Raw genomic sequence first — 24,007 nt, forward strand, 5'->3', positions numbered from 1 at the left:
TCCTTTCTTCTGTCATAAAATAAAAAGTTAAAAGGAAAAGAGAGAAAAGAATAAGGTTAATTAATGAGAGAATAGCCAAAGAGACCAACTCAATAATTACACAATTTTTTTTTTAATTTATTTAAGTACTCACTACAACCAACATGGGGCTCAAACTCACAACCCCGAGATTAAGAATTGCATACTGTTGCAGACACCATGGTAATTACAAAATTACAATGATAAAACTGGCAGAAAAAGCCATGCCATTTATACCTTCCTGAACTGTTACTGAATAAAATTTTCCAAACCTCTAGGACCCATTAATAATTTTCATCTCTTATCATAACATTCTTTAGCGACATGCTCCTTGCAACTTAAATAAATGATAACCTAAAATTCTTAAAGCTTCAAGTTAAAAAGTACGGATTTTGGGGAGCCTGAGTGGCTCAGTCAGTTAAGCCTCCAACTCTTAGATTTCAGCTCAGGTCCTGATCTCTGTGAGATTGAGCCCCGTAGAGTCTGGGCATGGAGCCTGCTTAAGATTCTCTCTCTTGCTCTGCCCTTCCCCTGCTCATGGCCGCTCACTCTCTCTAAAAAAAACAAAAAGGAAATACTGATTTTAACATTTAACTTCAATGAGTTCAAAAAATTAAAGAAAGGAAAAATTGAAAAGTAGGAAGAAAGAGACCAAAGAAAGTAAAAATTAAACCAAAAGTTAAATTTTTTTTTTTTAAACTCTAAGGTCTTCTTTTTTTTTTTTTAACGTTTATTTTTATTTTTGAGACAGAGAGAGACAGAGCATGAACGGGGGAGGGTCAGAGAGAGGGAGACACAGAATCTGAAACAGGCTCCAGGCTCTGAGCTGTCAGCAGAGAGCCCGACGCAGGGCTCGAACCCACGGACCGTGAGATCATGACCTGAGCCGAAGTCAGCCACTCAACTGACTGAGGTACCCAGGCGCCCCCCAAAAGTTAAATTTTAATCCAGTCTAAAATGAGTATATATCAACCACATTTTCATTATTAAGAAAATATAAAAGACTTCTAAATGTTTATCGGTTTTTGGATTTTATAAACCTAAAATACAAATATGCCCCAGGAAAAAAGAATAAATGGATGACAGCCAAAAGACAATGCACATTTTCTCCACTACTGAAGATCATTAAGTAAAAGGATTAACAGGACAGGCTTCAGATTGTTAACAGGTTTGGGCATCTGTGACTTTTTGCTGTTATCTAAATCCACAGGCTGTTCTCTACACTCAAAGGCCTTTCCTGGCCTTTTTGCTCCTTGTAGAAGAAGAAAAAGACAAGAGAAAACAAATTATGATAGTTATAGGCTTCAGAGCTCATTGATTTACTGTATGTAAGTGTACAAGATGTGAGTAACTGAGTGTATAAGAATATTTGTGGGTTTAGGGGTGCCTGGGTGGCTCAGTTGGTTAAAGCATCTGACTCTTGATTTTGGCTCAGGTCATGATCTCCTGGTTCATGAGATCAAGCCCCGCGTCAGGCTCTGCACTTACAGAGTAGAGCCTGCTTGGGATTCTCTCTCTCCTCACTCTTCCCCTCCCGTGCTTGCTCTCTCTTTCTCAAAAACAAATAATATATTAATATCATTAACATTTTTTAATACATTTTTAAAAAATTATTTGTGGGTTGGGGTGCCTGGGTGGCTCAATCGGTTAAGCTTCCAACTTTGGCTCAGGTCATGATCCTGCAGTTCATGTGTTTGAGTCCCATGTCGGGCTCTGTGCTGACAGCTGAGAGCCTGGAGCCTGCTTCGGATTCTGTGTCTATCTCTTTCTGCCCCTTCCCCACACATGATCTGCCTCTCTCTCTCTCAAAAATAGAAAAAACATTAAAATTTTTAAAAAAATATTTATGGGTCAGAGAAGGCCAAAAGAGGACTGAGGGAACAGAAAAATATGTAGTCTAAGCAAACTAAAATGATGGACAGAAATTCAATTTCCTATCTATAAAAGTGAGTGAAATGCTGCATGATTTAAATTTTCTAAAAACCACTCTATCAATTTGCATCCCTAAAGATCTTAATATTCTTGGGATTTAATATGAAACTTTTTGTCAACATCAATTTTTTTTTCTTCAAATCAATCTTTTTTTTTTTAATCTTTAACCATATTTAAGCTGAGGTGCTTTTTTTTATGTTTTGAAGTATAACTGACATACAATGTTACATTATAGTTTAGGTGTACAACATAGTGATTCAACAATTCTGTAGTTAATGCTATGCTCACCAGAAGTATAGCTACCATCTGTCACCCTACAATGCTATTACAACACCACTGGCTGTATTCTGTATATATACTCCAATGACTTACACATTCCATAGAGATGAGGTTGGAGGACAATGAAAACCTGTATTTTAAAGTTATACTTTAACATAATTTTATGACAGAACCTTATAGGAATAAGATTGTTCTGAATAACTATTCTATGTGTCTATATTTTTGAAGTTTTTCATAACTAAAAAATAAACATAAAGGTATGTAATAAGCTAATAATCCTAACCAATATAGTATTTATAGATTGGAAACCTTAAAGTAAGTATTAATCCTATAAAACTATCATGGACTTGATAAAGAATTTATCTAAAATATATAATGACAACCTAGTGGTATATATAGTGCTATAAAGCCAAGGGATGTAATTTATAGCACTGTATTAGAAACAGATGATGAATAGCACACAAAAACATATTCTCTAAATGAAATATAACGTATCATCTCACCTTCAATGGCTATTCGCCTTTTAGGCCAGTTTTTGTTTTCTCTTGTTAAAATATCTTGTATCCGTACACATATGACATATTCTTCCAAAGCAAAATCCAGTGTGTAAAATTTTAGCAGCTCTAACCATAATTGTCCCAGGGATACCTGATTTGGTGTTCCCAATGTTAAAGGAGACTAGAAAAGAAAAAATACTTTTCATTTAAGCTTCACAAAACTATAGAATGATTGAATTTTCAGTGTGAAAAGACCTAAGAGATTAACTTTACAAAAACTGAAGCATAAAGAAGTAACTTGCCAAAAAGCAGTTTGTGGCCGAGCTGGGAACATAGTCCTAGTTTACCGACTGCTAGAATTTTATGTTCTTCCCAATAAACCAGTGATTCTCAACCTTGGCTGCAAATCAGAATCACACTGGGACCATTACAGTATACTAAATACCTGAGCTTCATACCATTCCTACCTCCCATACCCTTCCCAAGATTCTGATTTAACTGACCTTGGCTACATACTAGGCCCTGGGATTTTTAAAGCCTCCTAAGTGATTCATGTGCATCCAAGGTTGCAAATCACTGCACAGCAAATACTAAACTATTATAGGTCCTTATTGCAGCAATTACTTTAAATATCTAAGTAAATGCCCTGGGCTTTCAAAAGCTAATTCCTTCATTCAGCAAACTTTATTTAGAACCTACTATGTCCTGTGCTGAGGACATAAAAAAATAATGAGAGCTCACGCTTAAACATAATGGTCACCATGCATCATTCACTCCTTTAAATGCTGCAAATATAGTAGCTATTAATTCTAACAATTCTATGAAGTAGATACTACAGGGCAAGGTATGATTTGACTCAGGACCACCTGGCTACTGAATTTGTTGCTAATCACTATACCTACCATACTGCCACTCAAATAAGGTGAGGTTCTCCCTTCACAGATTATTAGAAGAGGAAGAGACAATTTAACAATTACAGTAAAGACTCTGTGCTAAAATGGGCCTCTAAATCGGGGGGGGGGGGGGGGTTAGTTAACAAAAGAGGTAATACCTGAATTCTAAAGGAATTAGCTAGATGAAGACTGGCTAAAAGTGACCACTAAGGAGCATAAAGACATGAAACAGTCATTCACTCATTCAATTCTACAACTATTCATTGAGTACCTACTATGTGCCAGGCACTTGGGATATATCCGTGAAAAAAAAAACAACAACCTTGCCTTAGTATATCTTACTTTCTAAGGAAAGAAGATAACAAACAACTTAATAAGTACATTACATAGCAAGTTACAAAAAGGAAAAGTGCTGTGGAAGTAAGAAAAAGTCGAGTAGGTTTAGTAAAAAGGGGATGGGAGTATGGAGCAGGACATGGTTTCAGTGAAACAGAGTGGTCAGGATAGTCTGCTCAGAAGGTATCATTTGAAGAAGAGGGAAAAGTGTTCTAGGAATAGGGAACAGACAGACCAAACACACTAAATAGAAGTGACTAGCTTTAAAAAGAAAACCATGAAAGCTAATGTGGTAAAGAAGGGAAGAAGAGAAGAGGAAAACAAAGAGCTACTAAGTTAAAGAGTCAGCTTTTATTCTAAATTAAATGAGGAGTGACTGAAGGGTTCTGAGTGTGGAGAGGAGGAAGGACATGATAAGACTTAAGTTTTTGAAGAACCATTCTGCCAAGAAGTGGTCAAATTCTGAAAATATTTTGAATCAGAAATGACAGGATTTCCTGACAGACTTGATATGGGGTATAAAAGAGAGAAGTAAAGGATGATTCCAAGGCTTCTGACTAACTGAAAGGATGCAGTGCCATCAACTGAGATGCAAAAACTGTATGTGGAGCAAGAGGAAGACCAGGAGTCCAGTTTCAGGCATGTTAAGTTTAAGACATCTGTTAGGAGGGAGCCTGGGTAGCTCAGTTGGTTAAGGGTCCGACTCTTGATTTTGGCTCAGGTCATTATCTCACACTTCATGAGATCCAGCCCCATGTTGGGGCTCTGCTGGCAGTGTGGTGCCTGCTTGTGATTCCCTCTCTCCCACTCTCTCTGCCCCTCTCCTGCTCATGCACGTGCATGCAGGTTCTAAATAAATAAATAAATAAATAAATAAATAAATAAATAAACAAACATTAAAAAAGTAAAATAAAAAAAAAAGACATCTCTTAGACATCTAAGTAGAGAAAGTATATAGGCAATTGGAGATACAACTATAGAGTTCAGGAGAGAGATTTGGCCAAAGATTTAAATTTGGGAGTATCATACAGATGGTATGTAAAATGCATGCAACTGAATGAGATCACCAACAGAGTGCAGATAGAGAAGAAAAGCAGTGAGAAGGGAGGATCGAGGACTGAGCCCTGGAGCATGCCACCATTAGGAGACCAGAGAGAAAGGGAGAAGACAAAGACAGCAAAGGAGACTAAGAAGGAATAATCTGCCATGGGTGTGCTACCCTGAAAGTTAAGACATTTTTCAGAAGGGGCACCTGGGTGGCTCAGTCGGTTAAGCGTCTGACTTCAGCTCAGATCATGATCTCTCGGTCTGTGGGTTTGAGCCCCACATCAGGCTCTGTGCTGACAGCTCAGAGTCTGAAGCCTGCTTCGGATCCTATATCTCCCTCTCCCTCTGCCTCACGTCTGCTCATGCTCTCTCTTCATCTTTCAAAATTGAATAAAAGCTAAAAAAAAAAAAAAAAAAAAAAAATTAAAAAAAAATTCTTTTTTTCAGAGAAGAAAATAATCAACTGGTAAATATGGCTGATAAGTCCAAAGAGATAAAAACTGAGAAGTGACAACTGGATTTAGCAATGTGGAGGATAACGACATTTGATGATACAAGTTTTGGTAGACTGACAAGGGTGGAAGACTGAATGCAGTGAGTTAATAGGAAACAGAAATCAGAAATAGTGAATGTGGACAATTCTTTCAAGAAGCTGTACTGCAAACGGGTGCAAAGGAGTTAACTGGGAAGGAAAATGATGTCCTTATTTTGCTTTAAAATGGTGGGGGGGGGGGGAAGGAGGCACCTGTGTGGCTCAGTCAAACAACTGAGTCTTGATTTCAGTTCTTTCGTGATCTCAGGGTTTGTGGATCAAAACCTTGCCCCTCACCCACCCCCCCCAACGCTGGGCGTAGAGTCTGCTTAAGATTCTCTCTCTTCCTCTCACCACGTGTTCTATCAAAAAAAAAAAAATAATAATAATAATAAATTAAATTAAATGGGAGAAATAAAAGGGTGTTTGATTCAATAAAGAATGAAAAATTGCTAACTTAGGCAGGAAAGAGAAGAATTGCTAGAGCAAAGTTCTAGTATAAACAAGAAGGGATGGGATTAAATACACAAGTGTAGAAAATGACTTTAGATAGCAACTAGGGAAGTTCCTTTATGAAAGGAGGCATCAAAGCAGATTATGTGAATGTAGATAGTAGCAGGCGATAGTGGCAGTATGTAGAAGTTCTTTTGACTGCTTCAGTTTTCTCAGTAAATAAGCAAAAGCATTAGCTAAGTATTGGTGGTTTGAGAAGAGAGTAGAAAGAAGTCTAGGAAAGTAGGAGTGTTGAAGGGACTAAGAATAAATGTTCAGGGAACTACATAAAATTCAATATAGCTAGAGTAATCATTTCAGTAATGCTTACATTTCTGTAGTAATATGTCTATTTCAGAAGACTACATACTTCTGGAAGACACAATGGCTATTCATCTTTCGTTCTCAGGCCCTCAAGATAATGTCTGGCACATAGCAGGTCCTTAATAAATGAATGTTGAATGATTAAATAAGCAAGCCATCCCCTAGGGGAGGAAAGGGCCTTTATTTTTCCACCAATCTGGCAATATTATTCCCACATGCTAAAGTTTTGGTCACCGCCCAACTCCTGAAGGAAATTTTCCTTGTCTAAATGAAAAAGATACAAAGAATTACCATGACATGATTCAAACAATACACGTCTTCCAAAATGAGGTATAAATTCATTAGAGAATCTCAGTACTGAAAAACTAAACCAGATCAACCCCTCACTTTACAGATGAGGAAAATGAGGCCAAGAGGCTTACGCAAAGTCAGTCCAGTCAATCTACTATTAAAATAGCTTCAATCGAAGGCATCACATATCCTACAGATAGAAAAGCCAAAAACAAAAACAAAAAAAAGCTTACTTTGCCATGTTTTTCCTTCATGGCATTACTTTGGTTGTCTGTTTCTGTCTTCTTGGTATCATCTTTTGGTTGGTCTGCCTTAGCTTTGTTTTCCTCAGCAATTGAGTTTTTCTCAGTTGCACTACTTGAATTATATTCCCACTTCACAAACTTCTCTTCTACTATGCCCTTCAGCTGAAAGTCATCCATTCTTTTTGGGTCAAAGCCTTCAATCTATATAAAAAGGCATTCCAAATTGGTAGTGGAAAAATTATTTACAAAAAAAAAAAAAAAAAAAAAAAGATGGACAAACAGACAAACCAGAATTCCAGCTTAATATGTTTGAACAGAGCACTCTGCAAGAGCAAACTACGTATATACATGCAAATATATGTCACAAATTCATGCTTACCCAACTTCCAAGTAAGCAAGGAAGAAGAGGGGGTTTTCTTTGTTGTAGAAAAAACATCACCATTAAAGCAAAACAGTAAGAAGGGATTCCGCCATCAGTTTGGGAGTCAATATAGCATAACTGCAAAACGAAGGGGGAAAAAGTACTGCCATTTAGCTTTAATTTTCTTTGTTCCCCTCACAATAGGAGCAGCTGGTTTTTTCCTGCTATAATCACTGTAAAACGTTTAAACAATAAAAATTATAAGGAATGACCTGAAATCACACTACCCTGAGATAAAATTAACATACTGATCTTTCCATTCATTTCTTTATTGTATATAAAGTCACATATATATTTTAGTTTAATGGAATATCATACATAGTGCTTTTACTGTATACACATTTTTAAAATATTATTTTATCTTGCTTCTACTTCTGCCTCAATGTTAACAATATTCTATATACTCTTTCATGCCTTTTTCTCTATCTATACTCTAGTAATCATATGCAAATATATTCCTATTTTCTATATAAATGCAGGAAATATTTTATGTTTTATGTCACTCTTACCAAAATTGTGTATTATAGACATGTCTCTGTATATTCTGTATATATTCTTCTCCCTTAATAATGTACAAAGTTCCTCTAAGTCAATTAGTACAGATCTAATACATTTTTTTAAAGTTTATTTATTTATTTTGAGAGAGAGACAGAGACACAGAGACACAGAGAGAGAGAGAGAGAGAGAACGCTGACATGCAGTGCCTGATATGGGGCTCAAACTCACAAACCGTGAGATCATGACCTGAGCCAAAATCAAGGGTTGGACACTTAACCGCCTGAGTCACCCAGGTACCCCATCTAATACATTCTTTTAAATGCTTAAATTATAGTCTACAATCTGGATGGCTACTCAACAGATTCCCCAGCAAAGATATTTATATTCTGTTCCCAATTACTGCCATTTTAAGCAATGCTGTAATATATTTTATCCTTATATATATTTCCTAATTACTAGTGCTTATTTATACGAGCTATATTCCCAGCACTGTGTGTACTGGATTTAAAAATGTGTGATATATATGAATTCTAATAAATAAGATTGTTTTCCAAAATCACTACAAAAATTCTTCTTTTCACCAGTAACATGAGTGTACACATACATGTTCCAACACTAAGTATTACCACTTTTTAAAAATGCCAATAGGATGTATAAGATGTAATTATCTAAGAATTATTTCAATTTGCATTTCCTCAATGCTAAGAGATTATACAATTTTCGTAAGTTTAGTAACCATTTAGATTTGCTCTTTTCTGGGGCGCCTGGGTGGCGCAGTCGGTTAAGCGTCCGACTTCAGCCAGGTCACGATCTCGCGGTCCGTGAGTTCGAGCCCCGCGTCGGGCTCTGGGCTGATGGCTCAGAGCCTGGAGCCTGTTTCCGATTCTGTGTCTCCCTCTCTCTCTGCCCCTCCCCCGTTCATGCTCTGTCTCTCTCTGTCCCAAAAATAAATAATTAAAAAAAAAAAAAAAAAAAAGATTTGCTCTTTTCTGAACTGCCTATTGAATCTTTTGCCAATTTTTCTATTTGCATGCACTGCCTATCAATTTGTATAGATTCATTTTACATTATAGTTAATGACCCTTTATACCTGATATATGCACTTCAACAATGTTATTTTTCCCAATCTGTTTTTATTCTGACATTATTTAGGGTACTTTTTATCATATAAAATATATTAATGCACATATAAATATGCTTATGTAATATAGCTTCAAGGTTTCCTATCATGGCAAAAAGGTTACTCCAAACTACAGACAACATATACATACTCTTAAGTGTTCTTCTAAAATTTTGATTTTTCATTTAAGTAGAATTTATTTTTGCATTTAGTGTCCTAAGGATCCAACATTATTTTGTTTAAGAAATATACAGTGTGACACCACCATTTAACAAATAAACCATTGTTTTATCACTGAAATCTTTTATTTTTTCATTACATTAAAATTTCATTTACAGTAGGATCTACTTCTGGGCCTTCTATTGTGTTCCACAGATCTATTTGTCTATCCCTACGGCAATGGCATATACTTGACTAAAGCAGTTTTATAGTGGTAAAGTAGGTCCCGTTCACTAGTCTTCTCTTTTTGAATTCTTTTGGCTATTCTCATTCTTCCATATTAACTTTAAGATCATTTTATCAACTTTTAAAAAAACTCTTGGTAATCAGAACTACTGTACATTTGAAAATTAAATTAAGGCAATATTACATTTTAAGGGTACCATTTCCCTATCTGACATCTTTGTATCTTTACATTTTCCAAAATTTTTGGAGTTGTCATCAATTACTCACTTCCCCTCCACTCTCATATCCAATACCTCTACAAGTCCTACCTCCAAAACCATCCCAAATGAGTCTGCTATGCTTCATATCCATTCTAACCCTGCAAAGACCATTATCACCTCTGGCTGATATATTACAGCAGCCTGCTTACTGGGCTCCCTATTTATAATCTTTACCCCAGAAAGATCTTTTCAAAGCATAAATCACATTAAGTCATACACCACTTTTAAAACTCTTCCCGTGCTTTCTCGCCACAATGAAAATCCAAATTCCTTACCACAAGAACTTTCACTTGCTTCATTCCAGCCACTCCTGCCTTCCTTTCTGTTCCTCACAAGCTCATTTGTACCTTAGAAGCTTTGTACTAGCTATTTGTTGGATGCTATTCCCTCAGACTTTCAAGTGGCTGGTTACTCATGCTCTGAGTTTAAATATCACTTTCCCTAACCATCTAGTGTAATGTCACTCTCATATCAACAGCACTAAACTCTACCAGATATTGTGTTACTTATATATTTACTGGCTGATTCTTCCACAAATATGTGAGCTTCCTGATAGCAGGACCCTACATAATCTTGTTAGATGTTTCCAGCACCTAGAATAGTATCTGGCCCATAGGAAGCATTTAACAAATGTTTGCTGAATAAATGAATTTGTTCGGATTTCACTTTTACCTATCAATAATATAATTTGCTTCCTGTACCCTTGTTATTAAATTTATTCTTTAGTATTCTATAATTTGTGACATGGTCACAAAGGTAATATTTTTGTTTCCACTCTACCAGGTTATTTTTATGACAGAGAAAACCAATTATTGCATATTTAGTCATCTTACAAATTCCCTTATTAATCCCAATAATTTAAAAAAAATTTTTTAAACGTTTATTTTTGAGAGAGAGACACACACACACACAGTGTGAGTGAGGGAGGAGCAGAGAGACAGAAAGACACACAATCAGAAGCAGGCTCCTGGCTCTGAGCTGTCAGCACAGTGCCCAACGTGGGGCTCAAACCCACAAACCACAAGATCATGACCTGAGTTGAAGTCGGATGCTTAACCGACTGAGCCACCCAGGCGCCCCTAATCCCAATAGTTTTTTAACTAAAGTTTTGCAGGTATACAATCATATCATTAATAAATTTTACTGTTTTTCCAACATATACATTATTTCATTTCATTTTCTTATTTTATTTTTTATTTTTTTTTTTAATTTTTTTTTTTCAACGTTTTTATTTATTTTTGGGACAGAGAGAGACAGAGCATGAACGGGGGAGGGGCAGAGAGAGAGGGAGACACAGAATCGGAAACAGGCTCCAGGCTCTGAGCCATCAGCCCAGAGCCTGACGCGGGGCTCGAACTCACGGACCGCGAGATCGTGACCTGGCTGAAGTCGGACGCCCAACCGACTGCGCCACCCAGGCGCCCCTTATTTTATTTTTTAAATCTCCCAAAACGATGTACAACTTCACTGGTGAACTTCTCTGTCGTATTCTTAATTCTAACACATATGGTTTGAGTAATTCACGATTTAAATGATGTTTATTTTTTTTAGTAAACAGCCTTTATTATTAATTTCCACTACTAGTTAAGAGCTTTTTTTTATGAAGAATATGCCTTTTCAGCATCCATGTTTTTTTCCACTTCAAACTGTTAATATAATAAATTATGTTAAGAGGTTTCCTGATATCAAACCTTTCGTATATTCCTGAAATCCTGCATAGTCATGGCATATAACCTTTTGTATTCCACTTGTTTATATTTCATCTAGACTTTTGCATCTATATAAGTAAGATTAGTCTATACTTGGATTTTTTTTACTTTTTATTTTTCATTCTCTTATTTATACGATAAAGATAATAATCACTATAGTTTAATGGCTTAGTAAATTTAAGAATACAGAGTCCTGGCTGGATTAGTCAGTAGAGCATATGACTCTTGATCTTGAGGCCATGAGTTCAAGCCCCATATTAGGTGTATGGCTTACTTAAAAAAAGAAAAAAAAAAGTACAATTAAAAATGAAAGGATAAAGAACACTTATAACAAGAGCTTCAATCTGGGGCACCTGGGTGGTTCAGTCGGTTAAGTGTCTGACTCTTGATTTCGGTTCAGGTCATGATCTCACAGGTTCATGAGTTTGAGCCTTGTGTCAGGCTCTGCACTAACAGCTAACAATTCCACTTGGGATTCTGTCTCCCTCTCTCTCTGTCCCACCCCTGCTTGCACACACATGCACGCTCTCTCTCAAAATAAATAAACATTTTTAAAAAATTAAATAGGGGCACCTGAGTGGTTCAGTTGGTTAAGTGTCCAACTTTAGCTCAGGTCATATCTCACAGCTCATGGGTTTGAGCCCCACGTCAGGCCCCAAACTGACAGCTCAGAGCCTGGAGCCTGCTCAGATTCTGTGTCTCCCTCTCTCTGCACCTCTCCCGCTCATACTCAGTCTCTCTCTCTCTCCCTCTCTCAAAAATTAACATTAAAAAATTTTTTTAATTAAATAAAATAAATAAGAGCTTCAACTATTCCACTAGAATAAATTCTCATTTCTCCAGAGTACTATGACAGGAGTAATGGCCTAATGACTAAGTCAAGTTAACTACTGTAAGAAACTGTTAATGTATGCTGTTAACACTATTGGACATCTCACAGAGGAGTAACATTAAGGTAGTTTAAGAGAGAGCTCTTAAAACACAGGGATCTCATAGCCAAGCTGTGGGAACAACCTTAAAGTCTATCAACAAATAAAGAGATAAAGAAAAATTGGTATACAAATACAATGGAATCTTAGTCAGCCTTAAAAAAGAGAATTCTCTCATTTGCAATAATGTGGATGGACCTACAGGACATTTTGGTAAGTGAAAGAAACTAAATATAGTAAGACAAATGCTTATCTCCCTTATGTGCAGAATCTAAAACAGTCAAACTCAAAGGAGGAGAGAGGTTAGAATGGTGATTACCAGAGGCTGGAGGAGAGGGAAATGGAGAGAATTTGGTCAAAAGATACAAAATGTCAGTTATACAAGATGAGTAAGTTCTGGTGATCTAACGTATAGCATGGTGACTATAGGTAATACTACTGTTAGTATATACCTAAAATTTGCTAGGAAGGTACATCCCAAGCATTCTCAACACACACACAAAAGGTAACTATGACAGGTAACAGACTGGTGATTATTTCACAATTAATACATATATCAAATTATCAAGTTGTAGAAGTTGTATTTATACACACACACACACACACACACACACACACACACACACACACACACACACACACACACACCCTCCCTGCCTAGGGATCTCTTTTTTATCCTTGTATGAGTATTTTTTAATTGCCTGTCAGCTGGGCCTCCGGAATTTTTTAAACTAAATTATAACTGACACATTACATTAGTTTCAGGTGTACAACACTGTGATTCAACAACTCTATATGTCATGCTATGCACACCACAAGTGACTATACTGACTATAGTCCCAATGCTATACCTTTCACCCATGTGACTTATTCATTCCACAAACGAAAGCCTGTACCTCCCACTCCTCTTCACCCAATTTGCCCATCACCCTACCCTCTTCTCCTCTGGTAACCACCAGTTTGTTCTCTGTATTTATAGGCCTGTTCCTTCTTTTTTTGTTTGTTTTTTAGATTCCAGATATAAATGAAATCATATTGTATTTGTCTTTCTTTGCCTAACTTATTTCACTTAGTATAATGCCCTCTATGACCATCCATGATATCACAAATGGCAAGGTCTTTCTTTTTTAATGGCTGAGTAATATTTCATTGTGTATGTGTACACACACGCGCGCGCACACACACACACACACACACACACACACACACACACAATCTTCTTTATCCATTCATCTATCAATGGATAGTTGTGTCACTCCCTTATCTTGGCTATTGCAAATAATGCCAATAAACACAGAGGTACACATGTCTTTTGGAGTGTTTTCTTTTTCTTTGAGTAAATACCCAGGAGTGGAATTACTGAATTGTATAGTACTTTTGATTTTAATTTTTTGAGGAACCTCCATACTATTTTCCACAGTGGCTGCACCAATTTACGTTCCCATCAACCTTGCAAGAAGGTTTCTTTTACTTTACATTCTCACCAACACCAGCTATTTCTTATCTTTTGATAAGACAGTGTAATGACGCTTTTTTTTTTTTTTTTGGAATGGCGCTTTTGATGTGCATTTTCCTGATGATTAGTGATATTGAGCATCTTTTCATCTGTTGGCCAGCTATATGTCTTCTTTGGAAAAATGTCAATTCAGGTCCTCTGCCCATTTTTTAACTGGATTATTTGGTATTTTGGTACTGACTTGTAAAAGTTCTTTACACATTTTGGATATTAAGCACTTATCAAATACATCATCTGCAAATATCTTTTCCCATTCAGTGGGCTGCCTTTTTATTTTGTTGATGGTTTCCTTATAAGTACAAAACCTTTTTATTTTGGTGTAGTCCTGATAGTTTATTTTTATTTTTGCTTCCCTTGCCTAAAAAAACACATCTAGAAAAAGGTTGCTAAGGCTGATGTCAAAGACATTACTTCCTATGTTTTCTTCTAAGAGTTTTATGGTTTTAGGTCTCACATTTAGGTCTTTAATCCATGTCAAGTTTGTTTTTGTGTATGGTATAAGAAAGTGGTCCAGTTTCATTTTTTTCCATGTAGTGGTCTCCAAGAATTTCTTTCAGATGTCAAATACTGCTAAAATTAATTCTTTTTTTCTTTAAAAATTTTTTAAATGTTTATTTTTGAGAGAGAGAGAGACAGAGCATGAGTGGGGGAGGGGCAGACAGAGAGGGAGACACAGAATCTGAAGCAGGCTCCAGTCTCTGAGCTGTCCACAAAGAGCTTGACACAGGGCTCGAACTCATGAACCGTGAGATCATGACCTGAGCCGAAGTCGGACGCTCAACCAACTGAGCCACTCAGGCGCCCCTAATTCTTATGTTAACCAAAGAAAAGTGACTCTGAGTCAGGAAACTTGACTATAAAGGGCTGATAAGGCTAAATAGTTTTAAAAGGCTTTACTTAAAAACTATTTCCTATTACTGGGAGGCTAAAATTAAGAGAGGAGACAGCCAGAGAATAGTCAAGAGCAATTTCATTACATCAGTTACAGAATAAATTATATTCATATACTAGAATTTTTCTGAACTCTCAAATTGTGGAAAATCTGTGCTTTATTATAAAATGTACAATGTGGCTTAAAACCTCACGATAAATAAAGCTGTTTTAAAAAAAGACTTTGAGAGAAAAAATATACCAGGAATTATTTCTAGGTTTCTCACAATAAACTCAGCAAATGAAAACCATGAAAAAAAGCTCTTTGCAACCAACACAAGAGCCAAAAATCAGGCACACTGTTCTGTTGGATCTAATAGAAAAGAGCCACTCTTAACCAGCTTCATACTGCATTTTTTTAGTGTACTTCATTGACTAGTACATTTAGAATCAACAGAAGTTTGAGAAATCTTGTAAGAGCCACTTTAGGAAACAAAGTTAATAGACTACATTTTTTTTTTCCAAATGAAAGTAACTTGTATGAATATCATTCATATTCTTCTCACACAGTCTACCTTAGTTGAATAAAAGAATATCTTAAGAAAACGGAAACTATTTTCTAATAACTAAACTTAGGACATAGTTAAGAAATATCATCCAAGGGGCTACTGTTTACACTTTCATCCCTTATGAAGCCACTAACCTTCCCAGAGTTGGTACACTGAGTTTCCTGAATGATAGCTATGCTTCATGTACCAGTCTCATCCCACACTCTGAGAAACCTTGGTTACTAGCGTTGTCCTCACAGACTTCACAATTTCATGGAAGAAAACAGATCACAAACAAATAAATATATGTATGGCAGGTGGTAGTAAGTGCTATGAAAAAAATAAAGCAGGGTAAAGACAGGGAGAATGATGAAGGCAATGCTATTTTATATATGGTTTCCCTTGTCAGGGAATCCTGACAAGGTAAAATTTAAGCAAAAATTTGAAAAAAGGAAAAAAGTAACCATGCTGGGTATGTGTAGTAAGAACATTCTAGATGAAGAGAACAGCAAACACAAAGGTCTTGAGTTGAAAAAACCCCAACCTTAGAATTCTGACTGCTCCTCCTTACTCAACCAGCTGGTTCTGCCCCACTCCTGAGTTCAATCCTCTTATCAGAGTCCAAACAAAAAAATTCCAAGAAGAATCCTCTAGCAGTTTTTGCTCTCAATTTACTCATTTCACCACCACCCCCTTAATCCATCTTCTTTATATAAGACTGAGAATTTATACTCATCACTACTGTAACAACTGATGAATACTATACTGATAAGAACACACTCAGAAAGGCTAAACTCTCTCTCTCTCTCTCTCTCTAGTCTTTTGGACTGATAATGGTAGTGACTTTATCACTCCTCCTTACCTCCATACCAAAGAAATGACAACAAAGGATACCGCAGCCTTCCAAAATTAATTCTAATTTAAGAAACAGATAACTGATTCTCAGCAGTTACCCGAGTAGAAATTGCTGTAGGTTATCAGTAACTTAGAGGAAAGAGAACAATGTTCTGAGACAGAGACAGGAAAAAAGATGCTAACAAAAAAACCTTGCAAACCTATGCATTAACTTGCATAACCACATCTTACAACTTTAACTTACATTAAGGGTGAAAACTTGAGCCTCATTTGTTATGTGAAAGAAAATGTTTCTGTACTACATAAAAGGAGAATAATAAAATATATCAATTACTCTGTATGTCTAGGAGACTTCATTTTCATGTCCATAATCAGAACTTGCCACATCATTTTCTGTCTGGCACAGATAACTATTTTATCCCCATATATTATGATTTATCTTACATGTTAGTACAGGAAAAAGCCTGAGTTATCTTAAAGATACGTACTTTTTTCTTCTGTTCCACTTACCTTAGCCCAGTAGCGAAAGGCTAACACCAAAGGAGTAAAAACAGGTTCCGTCTTGCCAAGAGCAGCAAGTAAATCAGTAGTGAGGCATGCCATATCATTTCCTGCACTCACTCTACAAAGTAAACCACTGTGAATGAGAAAGAAACAAATTTCACTGTATTAAAACCTTAAGAACCAGAATATTCCAAATCCTATGGTTATTCTTTCCAGTCACCGTATTTTAATACCAAGGAAGTCATAATAAAAACAAATAGATTTTAATAGATTGAGAGATAACTGGAAACGATAAATCATTTCTATCACTAGAGTTCCATAAAAAGTAAAGATGTTTTCAATATTCATTTGTACTTCAGAAATGAATTTCAACCTCACTTAGTATTTTAATTTTTCAGAAATTAATTTCAAGGGGTGCCTGGTGGGTGGCTAAGTGGGTAAGCATCCAACTCTTGATTTCAGTTCAAGTCATGATCTCACGGTTCATGGGACAGAGCCCCATGTCAGGTTCTGTGCTGACAGTGCGGAGCCCACTTAGGATTCTCTCTCTCCCTGCCCCTCCCCTGCTCTTGTGAGTGAACGCATGCACTCTCAAATAAATTAAAAAAAAAAATTTAATTTCAAAAGCAGCATTAACATTCACCAAAATTTGATTTATATCAGAGAAAAGGCATTGATCTCATCAATGTCAAGTAGTGTAACATACCTTCCTGGCTCATTCTTTTTGCTCTGCACATGATAAAAAGAAAAAATGAAATACTGAAGTAACCAGCTATACTTCTTGACTCGAATTTTTCCTATCTAAGCTTTCATGATTTTACTGATATGCTACTGTGGATTAGAAAGGACGTACAAATGAACCCTCAAATAATGCTTAAATGTAAGTGAAAATAGGAGCTATATTAAAGGAGTGACGGAATTATAGTAGAGATATTTGGTGGCAGGGAGAAGAATGTGTCTGAGGTTCCACAAAGAGGCAATTTGACACATTGTGGATACAAAACAAAAAACAGAAAACACTAGGAGTCAGAATACTTCCATTCTGATCCTGATTTTACTCTAAATGTTGTGAATCTGGCCAAATCATTTAATCCCTCCAGATTCCATTTTTTTAATTAGAAAATAACAAAGTTGAATTAGATCTCCATCGATTCTTCTAACTTTGAATAAGAAAATACAGTACTCTTAAAATGTAAGATATACAAGTTAGTATTCAATAAAAGAACACTTAGAGAACACTTAATTACTTCTCTATTGTTTTTATGTCTCCCACATTGATCGCAAATAGGATTATCTCAGTTTCCTTTTTGACAGGCGCTTTGCTCTCAATCCTACATACATCAGACTAAAAAGGCAACATTAGTCTTCAGTGACTCATTCAATTTCCGTGAACTAAAAATTAGATTCTAAAAGATGGTGGGCTCCTTGAGAAGAGCGGCTATTTCCTATTTATGTTTGTATCCTTACAGCAAAGCAGTACCTAACATACAGTAAATGCACAATGCTGTTGGGTGAATGAACTTCTCTAAGAAAAAAATGGAAGTTCTGCCTTACTGTGTTTTGTGTTTAATTGGTAACTCTCCTTTTTTTGACATGCTTTTAGTAAGCTTTTATTTTTAATAGATAGTATATTAATCTAAGGAGAAATCTAAAACAAAATTTTCTGGAGCGCCTGGTGGGTCAGTCAGTCAGTTGAGCGTCTGACTCTTGATTTCAGCTCAGGTCATGACCTCATGGTTCATGGGATAGAGCCCCAACTCAGGATTCTGTCTCTCCTTCTCTGTCCCTACCCTGTGCATGCACATTTGCATGTGTGCATTCTCTCTCTCAATAAATAAACTTTAATAATAAAATAAAATAAAATAAAATAAAATAAAATAAAATAAAATAAAATAAAATAAACAAAACAAAATAAAATAAAATTTTCTGCCTTGGAAATGTTCACTGTATATTTACTTGTTATTTCAAAAACTATTTTCATTGTTACTAACCTTTTCCGATCTTTGCACACCACAACAGGAACTTTGGCATGAAAATCAGATTCCACATCTATATATAATACTAATAAGGAAAAAAATAAAACTAGTAAGCTATTGCCAACATCTCTCAAATATTTACTTTATGGTAAACATTAAGTGATAGTTTCCTTCTAAAAATCATTTGTGTTGCTTCTGTGGGATAATACACACTCCACATTATAAGCATCAACCCAACAGAATCTCCTACCTCTCTTTGTGTCATTTGCTATATATCATAAATGACAGGCACAGTCCCAAATATTGTCCAAAAATTATAATCAGCTTAAGAAGAAAGGTCTTAACATCTCTAAAAATTTGAACATTTTCCAGTAAGTATATAATCTAGTCAAAGTGATTAAACCTTCAAAAATATGGCAAACAACAAACACCACTTACTTCTATTTCCAAAGGAGTCATGAAATGAAAACCTACAATGCTTTGACAATTTAGTTGTTTTAAGTTATCCATGCAAGTAAAAGGCTAACTCTGCTGGCCCCATTTCCTGTTACTATATGAAAAGCTTGCCCTAATCAATCAAAGAGCCTAAGGAAGAAGAGGGTAAAGCACACTTCCACTCTGAAGTCTTTCTCTACATCTCCCAGGAAGGCCCCATGACATAAATGTCCAATCTGATGAAAATAGATAGTTTAATTTATTTCATCTGAAGTTAAAAGAAAATCTCTTAGTAGTACTTGTTGGGATTATTAATTTATTAAAAATTCATGTGCTGAAGATTTATATGCCAGGAATTGCATTATGCATAGTGGTTATGACAATTAATTAGTAAGACACAAAGAGCTCAATTAAGGGTTTGCAAAACATACACAAATCCTGTAAATAACAAGACAGAGATCTTAAAGGAATACAATGAAGGCTTAAAGAAGGTAATAATTTTTTAATCAGACTGAATTCTATAAACCTGTGTTATGTGACTTAAGATGATCTAGTCATGTATTTAATATACGTTTGCTAGGCTGATACTGTCCAGTGAATCTAAAGAGGTAAAAGCTCTATATCTCTCTTATCTGTAATATGCTTTAGTTTTTGTGCAGTAACAGGCAAGTATTTATTACGAAAGAAAACTATATTAAAATCCCTTTACAAGATTAATTACATCAAATTATTTTCATAAAAACTAATTTCCCAGGAAAATGGCTAACAAGAAGCTGACAAATAATGGCGAGCTGACAGGGCAGAGAGAGAGAGAGAGAGAGAAACAGAGAGAGAGAAGGAAGTTAGAGCTGACTATGAAGTCAATGACAGGGTAAAGGAGGGTCAATAAGCGATCTTTTCTAAGCCAAACTGAAAATATTTTTGCCAGATATTTGTAACTCATAAAATTTAAGATGATAATAGGATTAATAACAACAATCACAGCAGCAAAAATTTAGTAAGAAGTCACTGCATGTAAACCAAGCACTTCTAAGCTGTGGCTTAATCCATTTCATCCTCCCAACAATCTTCTCATCAAAAAGATACTATACTGGACTGCCTGGGTAGCTCAGTCAGTTAAGCATCTGACATTTGGTTTCGGCTCAGGTTATGATCTCACAGATTGTAAGCTCAAGGCCCATGTTCAGTTCTGGGCTGACAGCATGGAGCCTGTTTAGAATTCTCTCTCCCCCTTCTCTCTGCCCCACCCCTGCTTGTATTCTCTCTCTCTCAAAATAAGTAACCTTAAAAAAAAAAAAAACAACACACTATATTACTGCCATTTTATAGATGAGAAAACTGAAGCATTAACACTTCAGTAATTTGTCAAAGGATACAACCAATAAGTGGCAGAAGTAAAATCTGAGCCCAGTTAAGTCTGGCTCCATATCCTGAGCTCTTAGGCATTTACTTTTAACAAGAAAAGCAATAAATAAAAAAACAAGAAAATAATATTGTACTACCTGACTTAGGGGGTGGTTTAAGACAGATGTAATTTAAAAACTTTTTTATTTTGAAAGTATTTTTACCTATACGAATGTCCATTTTACATCAAAAACAATCCAGACAGACAAGAAAGATATGAGAAACATACTAGGTATGACTTGGTTGATGTAATATAAATGATTAATTAAATTATTATTTTAAGTGGAAAAAAAAAAATACTCAATGCATGCAGCACACATTTTTTCCCAAGTCTCTCCTAAATCTTCCTTCATCAGTGACTTCCTAATGATTACAGGTTTTCTGTCTTCTTTTACACAAGAAATGCCCATAACATTTGTAAATTACCCAATAGGCAGTACTTTTTTACATACCAATTTTAAATATACTTTTTATCTAATAGGTGTGCTAAATTTTATAGCACACCTATTCAACAAATATGTAAATGTATGTAATATAATGACTCATATATGCTACTACAAGTGTTAAACTTGGTTAGCCATATATAAAAAACACAGTGCACATACCCTCAAAGAATTTTCTTTAGAAAGACAAAAAAAAAAAGAAACTTACCACTTTTTTTTAAAATCCCAAGCACTTGTATCAGAAGATCTGGATGATTCATCTAAAAAAATTCAAAGTAAATCAATATACTAATTTCAAAGTTCAAGGTGCAAACATTAGAGAGAATTCGATTTCATTAAATATTTAAATAAAACTAATATATTTTAAAATAATGAAAAAAGAATAGTTAAAACACTTTTATGGGGGTGCCTGGGTGGCGCAGTCGGTTAAGCGTCCGACTTCAGCCAGGTCACGATCTCGCGGTCCGTGGGTTCGAGCCCCGCGTCAGGCTCTGGGCTGATGGCTCAGAGCCTGGAGCCTGTTTCTGATTCTGTGTCTCCCTCTCTCTCTGCCCCTCCCCCGTTCATGCTCTGTCTCTCTCTGTCCCAAAAATAAATAAACGTTGAAAAAAAAAAAATTTAAAAAAAAAAACACTTTTATGGTAACATATCTTGTTCATGGAACTAGAATATAATAAATCATGTAGTGCTATTCTTCCAGCAATATTTCTAGAATTAGTAAGTTCTTAGAATGAGAAAAGATTCTGGAATTTCACAGCAAAATAAACAGAAAAGAAACCAGTTTGCCAAATAGCCTTCAAAGAGAAGTTGTTGAGACAGGAAATTTAAGAGATACTGGTAACTGGCAGCATGGTCAAAAGGTTTAGATTAAATACTACTTTAAAATACAAACTTGTCAAATGCTTAGTTTAGTATGTACTTTGCTGCTAAAGTATTTAATAATCATGTACTAATGGTAAGTAAATAACTGTATGAGATAAGAAATTAAAACATCAAGTTTTCACCTAAATCATTAATTTTCACCTAAGCATTAAAATTATTTAATAACATGTAAAATGTTAACCAACTATTTTAAATGTTTCATAGGTCAATAAATAAATAATGTTAGCAGTGCTAATTACTACTTATGGTAAGTACCCAGAATGTACCAGGCACACTATACAAAAATGTTTGGTATACAGCATCTTATTTAATATAAAAGTCATTATTATCCCTGTTTTAGAAATTAAAAAACTGAGTCATAAAAAGGCCAAGTCACTTGCTCATTGCAGCCAAGACTTGAACACAGAAGTATGATTTTAAAGTTATTTTCACTTTCTATACTGCCTACAAGTGATAACTTTTCAACACCATCAAATATGTACAAGCATTTTCCCTTTTTACTGCATTCCCCTGCTTCCTTCTTTCTCTCCCTTATTTTTATTCCACCTATATCTAGTACCTAATAGTTTCCAAAATCACATTTAATTACACTATAAACCAAAATCTTATAGTCCCCTACACCTTCTCTAAAAAGATAATCAACTAAAAATTACCAAGTACTAGTTAAGAACCACATAAAAAAGTGTTTTCATAATTACTTACCCTGGGAGGAAATTTTATATCTATATTAACATCACTACTTTTCAGAGCAAACTTAGTCAGAGATGAGCCATACAACCTAAGTGAACACTCTGGAAATAAAGGAAAAAATATGAAAGCATGACATAGTATGCAAATATGAGAAATTTCTTAAAAACGATAATAGGAAAATTACATATATTTCAATTCTGTGTCTTCAATTCTAGGACAACATTTACAGAAGAATGACATCCTTTCTAACTGATATGCAAAAAAATAAAAATGTTTCTCAGTTATGGGATTCAGGGACAGAGAAGGAAGAAATTACTCATAAAAGTCCAGTGTTTACACACAAAATATTAGTAATAGTTCATTTAGGAATGACTAGAAGTATGTTTTATATTTAATATGTAATAGTGAAAATGTACTAACCTAGGTATAGCTACTGTCATAAACTACATTTATTTACTCTTAGATATTTATATTTATGTAAGAGATAATAGCACTTTAAATGGGGAAGGGATCATAGACATTGAATGCCAATGCTCTTTAAAAATACAAAATGAAGGCTCATCACTTGATATTATAAACCTAAACTGCCCCCCCAAGAAAAAACAAAACACAAACAAAAAACCCTGTGGTGTTTCAAGATTTCATAGACCAAAATATATAGGAATAATAACATACAACTTATATCTTTTTCAAACTATCAAATACATTATTCAAAAATCATCGTAAGGTAAATTTTAAAAGGATCTCACCAGAGGGCAAGTTGAAAATAACATGATTGGGACTACTCAGGCAGGTTCAGTTTCTTAGAAAGGGTGAGTTTATACTCATTTGTATAGATAGAAGTCTACTGTTCAAGTTCACAAAACATCTGAAAATCACTGAAATCATTAACATCATAAAAACTTCCTTTCTGTCCATTTTTTAATATATTTTACTTATTTTTTTAAAGTAGGCTCCACAGGGGCGCCTGGGTGGCTCAGTCGGTTAAGCGCCCGACTTCAGCTCAGGTCATGATCTCATGGTTTCTGAGTTCGAGCCCCATGTGGGACTCTGTGCTGACAGCTCAGAGAATGGAGCCTCCTTTGGATTCTATGTCTCCCTCTCTCTCTGCCCCTCCCCCACTCATGCTCTGTCTCTCAACTTCAAAAATTAAACATTAAAAAAAAAAAAAAAAATTTAAAGTAGGCTCCACACACAACATGGGGCTCGAACTCACAACCCCAAGATCAAGAGCTGCATGCTCTACCGACTGAGCCAGCCAGGTGTCTGCATTTTTCTTCTCAAAATAGTAAATTATTTCTGTATATAATTTAAATTAGTATTCATTATACTTTAGGTAGAAAACCACATTACAGATATGAAATGAAATGAAAATGTTTTCCATTTTTTAATTTCAATTTTATATTTTCTTATAAATCTCACAAATGGCTCTATATAAAACTGTAATTTGTCAACTGTCCAAAATCCCGCTGGTGGTGAGAAATAAGTTTTACTGAATAGACATTTACTTAAATTCAATATTGATGCAAAAACAGTATTAAGTGTTAAGCAAATATAATCTTTATATAAATGTCTACAATAAACCTGGCACAACTCCCCCTTACACCAAAAATATAAGCTTTCTGTAAAGAAAGAGCAGAGTCAAAAAGAAATAAA

At 35.3% G+C, this 24,007-nt stretch overlaps 1 protein-coding gene across 12 annotated transcripts in view; it reads right to left on the bottom strand.

Moving 5' to 3' along the window:
• Positions 1-24,007, bottom strand: part of TUT4 (terminal uridylyl transferase 4) — a 138,592-nt gene that overhangs the window by 53,320 nt on the left and 61,265 nt on the right. For 10 of the 12 annotated variants that reach the window (XM_086716969.1, XM_086716971.1, XM_086716970.1 and 7 more), the window contains 7 exons: positions 22,364-22,452; positions 20,988-21,039; positions 18,513-18,582; positions 16,528-16,654; positions 7,266-7,385; positions 6,875-7,087; positions 2,733-2,907 (listed from right to left, as the gene is read on the bottom strand). In XM_086716969.1, coding sequence (XP_086573095.1) covers positions 2,733-2,907; positions 6,875-7,087; positions 7,266-7,385; positions 16,528-16,654; positions 18,513-18,582; positions 20,988-21,039; positions 22,364-22,452 — 846 coding nt within the window. The remainder of the gene's footprint in view (positions 1-2,732; positions 2,908-6,874; positions 7,088-7,265; positions 7,386-16,527; positions 16,655-18,512; positions 18,583-20,987; positions 21,040-22,363; positions 22,453-24,007) is intronic. The other 2 variants (XM_086716976.1, XM_086716977.1) reach the window with 2 other exon arrangements.

This window comes from Puma concolor, chromosome C1 (genome assembly GCF_028749965.1).
Source record: "Puma concolor isolate L17-30 chromosome C1, mPumCon1.1.hap2, whole genome shotgun sequence".
Lineage (NCBI taxonomy): Eukaryota > Metazoa > Chordata > Mammalia > Carnivora > Felidae > Puma > Puma concolor.